The sequence below is a fragment of the Netta rufina genome (genome assembly GCF_964035555.1).
Source record: "Netta rufina genome assembly, chromosome: 2".
Lineage (NCBI taxonomy): Eukaryota > Metazoa > Chordata > Aves > Anseriformes > Anatidae > Netta > Netta rufina.
The window spans coordinates 38266636-38277754 of record NC_140124.1 but is presented as its reverse complement, the minus strand read 5'-3'; the positions used below and the strand labels follow the sequence as shown (position 1 = coordinate 38277754).

Genomic DNA, 11119 nt, shown 5'->3' with positions numbered 1-11119 from the left:
TGGGGACAGAAACAGGGAGAGAGAGAGAGGAGGGGGGGGAGAGAGAGAGAGCAGAGCCAGGCAGCTCCGTCCGGGGACACACACACATACACACACACGCACACACAGACACAGAGCCGTGTAACATCCAGCAACAACCACCAAACCGGCCTAAATAGCAGCCCTCCTCAGCCAGCCAGGGGAAACGAGCATTAAAAAAAAAAAAAAAAGCAAAAGCAAAAAAGAGAGAGACCAAAAAAAAACAAACCCCAAAGCCTACCATTATTATTCTTTTCTAATTATTATTTTTTAATTTTTTTTTTTTTGCTGGTTTGGTTTTTGTTGTTGTTGGCTTTTTGCAGCCTTTCTATTTTATATTTTTGCCCCCTTGCGAGTAACTCTTCTTGGAGTTACCAGATTTTTTTTAATATTTTTTATTATTTTTTCCTTCGCAGAAAGACAGACAGGTTTTAATTTTTTTTTTTTTTTTATACAGAGGTTTTTGTGATTTTTTTTTTTTTTTTATTACAATTTCTCCTGGTTTTGGACTCGGAGGGGGAGTGAAACCTCGTCACTTTTTGTAGTGGTGGTGGTGTGCCTTGTTGTGTGTGTTTCCTTCCTCCCCTCTGTTCTTTTTCTCTCTCCCCTCCTCTCCTCGCTCCCTCTCCCCCCTCTCTCGCACAACAGCCCCCGGTAAATGAGAGGAGACAGGTCCTCTCTGCCTTTTTTTTTTTTTTTTTTTTTTTTTTCCTCCCCGGACCGCAAAGGCGAGATTAAAAGTGGCATTTTAGTGCCTTTTCCTGCAATTTTCTCGACACTTTTTTTTTTTCTCTCTCTCTCTTTTTTTTTTTTTTTTTTTTTTTTTTTTATCTCCAGTAGCGATCTCTGGGGCTGAGGTTTCCGCAGAAAGTTTGGGGGCTGTTACGGTGTGTATTTTGGCGGAGGGGGAGGGGAGCGGGCTCCTTCTGTGTGTGCTGCTCCTCTGGGTGCCTATTGGAGAATAATAGTGTAAGTGACAACCTAGAAGTAGACTTTCTGCTCTTCACACTGGATAGAAAAGCTGCCTTTTTTTTTTTTTTTTTCCTGCTTTGATTTTTTTTTTTAATCACCCCCCTTTCTCACTTGCTCCTGTATGCATTGGTTTTATTTTTGAAAGGATAGCTAGACTTAAGTCACCCTCCACCCCAATTTAAACCTGGTACTTTATTATTTTTTTATTATTATTCTTAATTCCTCGTTTCGAGCGTTACACTTGTCTGATCAATTCGCTCTCCAGCTTCTTCTTCTGTTGCTAAACCTTGAAAACGGGCTCTCTCTAAAGATATTTAATATAGATATTTTATTTTTTTGCCCATTGCTTTTTTTTTTTTTTTTTTCTCTCTCTCATGGCTACTCCGTTTCTCGCTCTCTATTTTTGCCCCTCCCCGCCTAGAGGAAAATAGCAACAAGAAAACAAGACAAATAAGCGAATATTAGGGGAAGTAGCCCTCAGGTCTGCTGCCCCCCCCCTTCTCTCCCCCCCAAAAGGGGGGACCTAGAAAACATCAGTCTTGAACTTCTTCCTCTTCAAGAGCTCGGGCTGCAAAGGAAACCTCCTTTGTTTTTGTTATTTATATGCTGTCAAGTTTTGAAGTGGTGAGTTTCGGGTCGGTTTTGCTAATTTCACTCCGAAAACTGCAGTGTTTCTGTTTCTAGATAAGTACTTTGCTTCTTTGTCTCTTTAAAAGGTCACAGCGAAAGCTTGGCCTGGATTGCCAGAGCCATATGGAACGGATAAGTGCGGAGCCTCTCGCAAATGTGATTATGGGGTTTTATGGGGGAGGGAGGGAAGAGGAGGGGAAACGACTGGGGAGGGGGCTGGTTCAGGAGGAGAGGGAGAAATAAGATAATAGCGGCGGGGCTCCTCCATCGCGACAAAAGGAGACGCGGCACCGGCTTCTCATTGAGAAATCGCGCGGTGGGGCCGTACGCGTTACGCTGGGAAACCGTGCCTCGAAATCGGGCTCTGCTCTGAACGCCTGTGCCGAGAACTTGTAGTTGTGAAAGATGCCGAAACGCGAAACCCGGGGAAACTCTTGGCCTGGAAGCGGAGGAGATAATAGTTCCTCCTCCCTGCAAGCCCTCTCTCCCTGGGCAGGCCACGCTGGTTGTTGCTCATCACTATTCCAGGCTGAGGTTTCAGTGAACTTTAGCCTTGGGCATGGAGTTTAAATGAGTAAATTAGGTGTTTTATGTGCATGTAATTTTGCTTTGTAACATAAAGCTTTTTACAAGATGACTAAGCGGGGAGAGGATGCCGATGGGTGGGTATTCTAAGGCCAAGCGAAAATGACCCATTTGGTGTTTTGGTTGTAGTCAGGGTATTAACTGAGCTGTGATCTATCACTTTTATGCACTGTACATGATGTAGTGCCATTCTGACTCATGATGACTAGATACTTTTTGTAGCAAAGAGCCTTGGTGCATTAGAGTGCTTCCGAAGTTGCCAAAAGTGATGAGGATTTTCTCGTTCAAGGCTTCTTTATTATTATTTAACACCCCCTCCCTTTATTTATTTTTTTTTTAATTCCCTTATTCTTGAGAGAGGGCAGTCTCAGAAAAGCAGCCCTATAGCACGTTAGCATCGTCAGAAACATCGGAAGATGTTAACGGTTTGAGACTGTAATTCTTTCCTTAGACTGCAGTTAACACAGTAAAAGGAAAAAAAAAATACTCTCTTCAGAAAGTGGCTAAAATAGGCATGTTTACCATTAATGAGAGACACGACCTAAAACAGATGGGATCAAGATGAACGGGAAACCTTAGCATGTCACCTTGCAGCATAAGGAAAAATGATTTTCTAAACTTTAGCTATTCGCTGGCATTCTTTAGGTTGCTCGTAAACATTCACATTAATACATTACCTCTTTCTTCACCCTATCCAGAAAAACAGCACAGTGTTCATGGGAGAAAAAAATAGTTTACAGAATTGACGTATATACCAATGACATAGAGTAGTATATAAAAATAAATAAATAAAATCCCAAGATATTTAGACTTTAATAGCTTTGCTATGAATTGTGCAGAAAATGTGTTGAATTACTAGGCAACTGAAAGAAAGTAGCAATTATCAGATTCGCACCAGTCTTTCTAAATATGACTTCCCCAGTATTACTATTTGTGCTCGGTAATGTAAATACTAGTTCATAAATTAATGTCTAGTCACCTGTCCTTAGTGATTATCTTATATGCATAACATAATTGTGAGTGTAGTCACACTTTTTCTCCGTCAGAGAAAGGTAGGGTAAAATCCCTAACAATCATAACAGTATTGATGAATGAAATCATAACCAGAAAGATGTCTCTGTTCTCAGCAACTGATTGCCTTTCTACTTGGTAAAATTGATTCTGACGAGTGACAAAAATCCTTGAAATTTACTCCGTTATGTTCTAGGCTTGGGGGATTTTTAATGATTTCACTGGAATTGTTATTCATGGACTGAGGTTTCAAAAGTTTATAAAAAGGGAAATATAAGCATGCTAACAAATACCTTTTCTTAATTTGCTATTGAAATTACTTCCGTTTTTTGGTTTCACGTAGCTGTGCCAGTGTGTAACTTTGCTTTGCATCACCAAGGGATTCTTTATTTTTAAGGGTTTCAAATGTCTTGTCAAAATTGTGATTTTTTTTTTTTTCAGCATTGTGTTTTGTGAGATGCTGGTTTTCTTCCTTCTCCTTCTTCTATTTTTTTTTAAAGAAAACAAATTACTCTTTAACCGTTAAGGCTTAACACCTTTAAATTTTCATATGCTTATCTTGAACTTTGCAAAAGTTGATAAACTTTCTGTATAAAATCAGTTGGGCGACTCAAAAGCAACCACCTCCCGCCACTGCTTTCTGAAGTTGAATATTAAATTGTCAAATTCTCTTCTAATTTTTATTCTCAAGGTGTCGGGAGAAATTGTGAATGGCCAGTCTTCTACTTCACTAATAAATCTGTTGCTTCCTCAGCTAAAGTTTTAACAATCCCTCTATTGTTGTGCATCCATTTTTTATCAAGTAGACTGAGAATAGTTTCAGGAGAATCTTTTTCTTTCTCTCTCTGCCTGTCTCTCCCCCTCTCTCTTTCTCTCTTTAACACAATAAAAACACCCAGGTTTAATAACAGCCCCTTCTGTGAGATTTGTAACAATAGATGTGTTGGAGTACGTACCTTGACAAACATCATCATTTATAAGAGTCTTAGTACCTCTCAGATTTATAATAACTATGAAGATTATTTTTTTTTAAGGGGTACTCTAGTTGGCTTTTTAAAAAAATAATTCCATCAGATTACGATGCTATCCCTCTGTAAACTGGGGTATGGGGTCATTTTTGGAGAATAAGTTTGTATCTTTTAAAAAAGGCATCTTCTCCTAGTTAAAATAGTTATTTGTTCTTCTTTATGAGCTTATGATACATATATATCTCTGTACATGTGCAGGCTGTGTACGTATACATATGCGCACACGTGTACAACATATATATTTTTTTTTTTGAATCATGGCAGGTGATCTTTAGAGGCGGGACTGAGTATGGATCATTTGAACGAGGCAACTCAGGGGAAAGAACATTCAGAAATGTCTAACAATGTAAGCGATCCGAAGGGTCCACCAGCCAAAATTGCGCGCTTGGAACAGAATGGGAGCCCATTAGGAAGAGGAAGACTTGGAAGTACAGGAGCTAAAATGCAAGGAGTGCCTTTAAAACACTCTGGACACCTGATGAAAACTAATATTAGAAAAGGTAACACTTTTGTTAATTCTGCATTTGAGAAATATGAATTATAATATTGGGGGGGGGGAAGAAGCATACTTTTGCAGACTCTACTTCATTTATATTTCAGGATTAAATCTCCATTCTAAAATACTGTATATTCCCAACTCTGATATAAATCACATTTGGGAAATGTAAGCTTCATGCTTGGGTGGAGCATCTTGCTTTACAGGGTGGAGTCTGATTTTTGTTAAGGTAAAGGCTAGCTGCCCTGATTAAAACAAATTCCTACATTGAAATAGAAGTAATATAATGCATTAATTCTTTGAGGAAGTGTTGGTCTCAGGAACGCAAAAATATGTAAGAGCAAATACCGAACCCCTGAAACAAATTCTCGCCTTTCCTCTTAATGATGGTCCAAGCTTGGAAGGGCAGCACTATTTCCATAACAGTTGCAAGTTGGTTGAAAGGAGAGTGTATAAATCTTTAGGTATCACATTGGAAAAGTCATTTATGATGTCAATCTTCGCAGTTTATTTTCTTAAGTACAATTCATTATTGAACAATGAACAACTTGGGTGTCATATTTTTCAGTGGCTGGTTTGCTGTAATTAGACATTTACACAAGGAAAAGGCACATTTAGAATCACTGATGTTTGTATATAGATGGCTTTTGTTTGCATTAAAAATACTTTCAATGGACAATAATCTATACATTTTTCATACCATAATATAGAAACCTTTTTTACCATGTTCTGCAGGCTTGCTAATTTAAATAAAAAGATGTTGTATGTAATTTGGCATTTGTATTAAAACAGCCTCTACTTTTCTCAGTATAATCAGTATATGTTTGTAATCCAGATTTTTCTTGCATTTGCTAAGCAAAGTGCAAAATCCAACCAAGACTATTAAACGCACAAAGTTAGAAGGCAGAGGAATTTCATTGTGTCTGATGCATAACATTTATCGTACAATCATTTATTTTTTCCTCGGTTTGGCGAAAACAAAGAATATATTGATCCTGAAATGAACAGACACAGCAGTCCGTATTGTTAGATCTTTATCTATTAAAAATGGAAAAACAGCACTTCAGCAAATTCTTTGGCCTCTGCTCATGATTACCCTATTTATTGATTGTTTGCCAAGAATGTATGCATCTTAAGAAAGCCAGGGTAAGAGCATTAAAAATATAATTTATTACGGCTTTTCAAGCAGAGTGCATTAATATTGTACAGTGAAGCAGTGGGGCTATATAAAAAGGACTTTCTGACGCCTGCAAACATATAAGTTCCATAAATTCCTAAATAGGAGATTTCAGCTGTCTCTGGTATTATGTGATATTTGCACAGCAAACTTTAATGCCAGGACAGTTTTAGACAAGGATTCTACAGACTTCACTGCTCCTTATGGCAGACGTGCTGTTTACACAGACTCGTAAACCTTCAGCAAAAGCTCTAACACTGCCTTCAGGTTTAAATCATGCTGTATTTTTAGCAGCGAGCACTGACCAGTGCTCTCCCCTTTAATACTAGAAGGTTATGGAGTTGCTGCACTTGGAGGTCTTGCCAAGCACTTGCAGGAGAGATCAGCCAGCTGAGGTTGTGCTCTCCTGTACAACATTTTTCACATTAACAGAAGGACACTAGTGACAGTTTGCTAAAAGATTTAGTAGCTTGATTTGTAGTCAGATGATACTTGTGTCACAGTACCAGGATCCACCTTTGCTAAGCTACTCTGGACATCAAAATTTGTCCAGGAGCGTCTCCTGTTTTGTTTAAAGTACTACATTTTTCAGAATGTTGTAACTCCTGAGACCGCATACCTCTCAAAAACTGTGCTGACATGCAATGCAGTACCTGTGCATTGCTAGTTTTGTGTCTGATCATAACCTGATTTGTAGGAACTGATAAGGAGAAAGACAAATCTGTCTTGGCTGTTTTTGAGTGTATATGCACTGTTTGCTAAAATGAAGCTTTGTTTACATTTCATCTTCAGGTATTAGCAGTGAAACCACTTAAGAATTTTGAGCTCTTTCTTTCAGTCAGATGGTAGCAGGTGAAACATCAATTGTAAGAGTGTGAAAGGAAGGGGGGGAGAAACAGCCAAAACCTTTCTGCAGATGAAGTGTGTGTGTGTGTGTGTGTTGGAAAGCTCTCCACAGCTTAATTAAAACCAATGAAGAAATCACCAGTTTGCACGTACTGCTCTTGCTTTGGTCTTCTCTCCCTTCCTGACCAGTCTCGCTGAGATTTAAAAAAACAAGACACAAACACACACACACACACACGCATACACACACACACAAAGGGAAAAAAAAAAAAAAAAAGAAAAAGCTCCTTCGTGCACTACATAAATATTGGCAAGCGTTTAGTCTTGTCTTTCATGCTGAGCCTATTGGGCAAACTGGAGTGAGTTTGTGAGCTTTTCCAAGCGAGCCTGAAGGGGTTTGTTTGCCAGAGATTGACTCTCTGGTGAACAGATGTAGTTTAAATATACAAGCTTAAAAGGTATCTTTTTTACTGTGATTTCTTGCTAGATGTTATGGTACAAGTCAGCGGACGTGATCTTAAAACATTTCTGTTGTCAACAGTAAATCTTCCTTTTCAGCTGCAAGATGCCTTGTGCACCGGAGCAGGTTAGGAGGCTCTGTCAGTCTAGAGGGCAGTGGTTATAGAGGCATTAACATTGTAGGACTAATTGGAGTTCCTGGGTGCCCTGTTAAAATAACCCTTGTCATCATTTATGCTAAAGATGATACCCCTCTGGCAGGCTGCCATAAGGCGGTTCAGTACATCTGCTTTTAACCCTTTGGCTTTCTGTCGCCGGGAGATCCTAACCTGGGACAGGGCCGGGGCAGAAGGCTGAGGGGTGAGGTGCCTCTGGCAGGCTGGGAGGGGTTCTCTCAGCGTCTGGAAACCCGGCTGCCGGCCGGGATGATTTCCCCAAAAAAGCCTGGGCTGTTCGTTAATTTTCCTGTCTGCTGTCAAAAAGGAATTAAAAGAATAAAATAAAATCCAAAAGGAAGGGAAAGAGGTGGTTTGCTCAATATTCTGTGCGGCAGAGGGAAGGGTCTGTTGTGAAATGCTACAAAACTAGAAATTAGTAATTAGTTTCAGGCATACCGAAATAGCAGTGAACATCAGGAATGTTGAATGTAAGTGCATGAGGCAACAAAAAGAAAGCCCCGGCTGCAGGTACACTACTCAAAACTGAATTGAAATCACAGTTTGTTTCTTAAAGATGTGAGTGAAAGCAGTGCTCAAGTGCACTCAATGAATGAGGCATGAATTAGTGTTAACTTTTGCCTTGATTCCTTGTGTGCCCTTTTCAGAGCAAATGTATAACATGCGAGGTGATTTGTTGTTGATGCTGAAGGTAATGAAATATTTTTGGCAGAACCGAGAAAGTTTTAGTGTTAACGAACAAAATTATGTGGCTGGTACTAAAATGGCATACACTGAAGACATCTGCAGTGTGTATTTAGGTTCTCGTGCTGCCTGCTACTCACAACAAATCAGGCAGGACAGAGAGAATCAACTTCTCTTCAGTCAACCTTGTGATTTCTATAGCAGGTAATTCTTTCATCTGTACCCCATCAAGGAAGGTAAATTTGCATTTCTGCTTTTCATAGAGAGGGGTGTTTTGCAGAACTTTCTCTTTTTCGGGGAGAGCGAAGGGAAAGGACTCAGGGAATATGTTTATCAAATATTTGTGATGATTCCTGATGCCTCGTCTGCCTGTTCATACAGGTTTTATTTACATAATGCTTTGTAGACCCACCTACTCTACTATAACTCCAGTTTAATACGTAAAATTTATTTTTTTTAACAGGAAGTATGCTTCCAGTTTTCTGTGTAGTGGAACATTATGAAAATGCCATTGAGTATGATTCTAAGGAGGAGCATGCAGAATTTGTGCTGGTGAGGAAGGACATGCTTTTCAACCAACTGATTGAAATGGCATTGCTATCACTCGGATATTCTCACAGCTCTGCTGCCCAAGCAAAAGGTAAATAATGCTGGGAAATTGTACAATGAATTGTGCTTGTTTGGGGGGTCCTGGGGGAGGGGCAGGATTTCTTTCAGGAATGAGATGCGGATTTCACTTCTTAAACTTCTTTCAAATTCTGTCTCTGTTGCTTTTTTTTTCCTTAGTGTATTTTTGTTAGCGCATGTTTTGTTCATGTGGAATGTTGAGGTAGACACTTTTTTCTTTATTTTATTATTTTTTTTTTTAAGAAAAAAAGACTTCAACTGAATCATTAGTATGCTTATTGACCTTAATAATCTGCTCCACTGAGGATCCACAAGGAAGTGTAAAGCATATTTGAGCAGATGGACTGTTGAGAGTCAACTTGCATTTATGACTGAATATCCAGCTCTGTTTCTTTTATTTTGTTCCCGATGCTTTTAGAGACTGCAAAGTATTTTTTTTAACTCAGTCCTTGCATTACAAAATCCTTTATAATTTGTTAAGAAGGGTAACTACTATATTACATCCTATTGAATTAATCATAACTTGAGGAAAATATGCTTCTATGTGTATTAAAAAATCTCTATTATAATGCATTTGTATAATTTCACAATACATATAAAGAATGCCCTTGGTGATGTGTGAGTAGGTGTTGCTTTTTTGTTTGTTTGTTTGTCTGTTTTTTTCCTTTTTTTTTTTTTTTGGGGGGGGGGGGGGTAGGGGGACTGTCGTTTTATCATGTCAGATTTAAGAAGCTAGAAACAAAAGTGCCAATCTTGTTAAAATTGGTCATTTTTTTTTTGCCCCTAGGAATTAGCAGGTACATTACTTTTTTGGTTTTGTCCTCCTTGCCCTCCCTCCTCTTCCAAAAAAAAAAAAATAATAATATATAGATATATATGTACATATCCCACAGGGCTTATCCAGGTTGGGAAGTGGAATCCAGTTCCACTCTCCTATGTGACAGATGCCCCTGATGCTACAGTAGCAGACATGCTGCAAGACGTGTATCATGTGGTCACACTGAAAATCCAGTTACACAGGTAAGTTGCATACCAGTTCTGGGAAGTGAACTGTTATTTGTCAGCTCTCATGGTTAATATTGCTTGTATTTAATTCCCGCTGTGCTGTGTGCTCAAAGTACAAAGGCTTATCTGAATTCCTTTTTAGTTACCCTAATTCTTCTTTAACTTACAGCATACTATTGCAGAAAACTTTTATAGCTCTGATACATAGATTTTCTTTGGATATCTCATTAAAACTATATTGCATTTTAGTCAATTAAATGATGCATTACAAGAAGGCATTTTACATAAAGTTTACTTAAGAGAAAAATATTTTTGCATATCATGAACAGTACCATCTGTGTGCATTTTGTAAAAGAATGACTTGCTCACACTTATTGTTGCTGTCTAGGTTCTTACATTTCACGGTAACAAAAAAGAAAAAAAATGGTTAATATATTAATGCTTTTCATGATCAGTCGTGAGAAAGCATTACACCTTAAATTGTTTTACCAAGCGCATCAGAGCAGGAAGGTAGAAGTAACATGAAAAAATAGTCGCCACATGCAGCTGATGTATAATTCATGCATCAATACAGCAGATGTGTTGTATAAAGTAATTAACTAATCGGAACAATCAGGAGACCGAGAGCAATCTCCAGATGCATCTGCTTGATGCGCAAAATGAAATCTGTCTGTCTTAAAGGAATGTTCTGCAGCAGGATGCAATCTTGTAATAATCCCTTTTCTAATCTGTGTTTCAAATAGTTGCCCTAAACTAGAAGACTTGCCTCCTGAACAATGGTCTCACACAACAGTAAGAAATGCTCTGAAGGACTTACTGAAGGATATGAACCAGAGTTCATTGGCCAAGGAATGTCCCCTTTCACAGGTACTTAGCATAAAATGTAATAAATAATAAAGCACTACAGGCAACACTGATGTGAGATTTGAGATTTCTACAGACTGCAGCAAGTAGTATCCGTGGAGTGAATCTGCCAAAAATGCAAATTCATTTGACCACTTCATGATCTTTATAAATATGCCTGATTCATTTTGAACGTAGTCTTACAACGTTTCCCATGGGGAGTTGTGAAAGGTTGTTTACACCACACTAAAATTGTCTCACAGCAAACTGGATTTTAACTGGTTTTTGTCTTCAGTCTTTGAACTGCTTTGATGTAACTACTTTTTTCAAGCACATGTGTTCAAGATGTTAAAAGGCTCTCTACTTACTGCTGTCAAAAGTACTATTGAATCTGAATGCTTGTTAGATAACCTGCAGTAGTTTTAAATGCTAATTCATAAAATGAGACAGTCCTTGGCATGCTATATGAGAGGGGAATAAAGAATAAAGCTCTTTGGATGATGTGTTGTTGTTGCAAACAACCAAAGGAAAATCAGCCATTTATTAGTTCTAATCAAAATAT

The 11119-nt window shown here is 38.5% G+C and overlaps 1 protein-coding gene across 3 annotated transcripts in view; it reads left to right on the top strand.

Annotated features, from left to right (window-relative positions):
- The first annotated feature begins 1517 nt into the window (after positions 1–1517).
- The window catches only part of SATB1 (SATB homeobox 1), a 73994-nt gene continuing 64392 nt past the window's right edge, over positions 1518–11119 (top strand). For all 3 annotated transcript variants that reach the window (XM_084282787.1, XM_084282786.1, XM_084282788.1), the window contains exons 1-5: positions 1518–1614; positions 4509–4744; positions 8546–8722; positions 9603–9729; positions 10458–10581. In XM_084282787.1, coding sequence (XP_084138913.1) covers positions 4534–4744; positions 8546–8722; positions 9603–9729; positions 10458–10581 — 639 coding nt within the window. In that variant the 5' untranslated portion in view covers positions 1518–1614; positions 4509–4533. The remainder of the gene's footprint in view (positions 1615–4508; positions 4745–8545; positions 8723–9602; positions 9730–10457; positions 10582–11119) is intronic.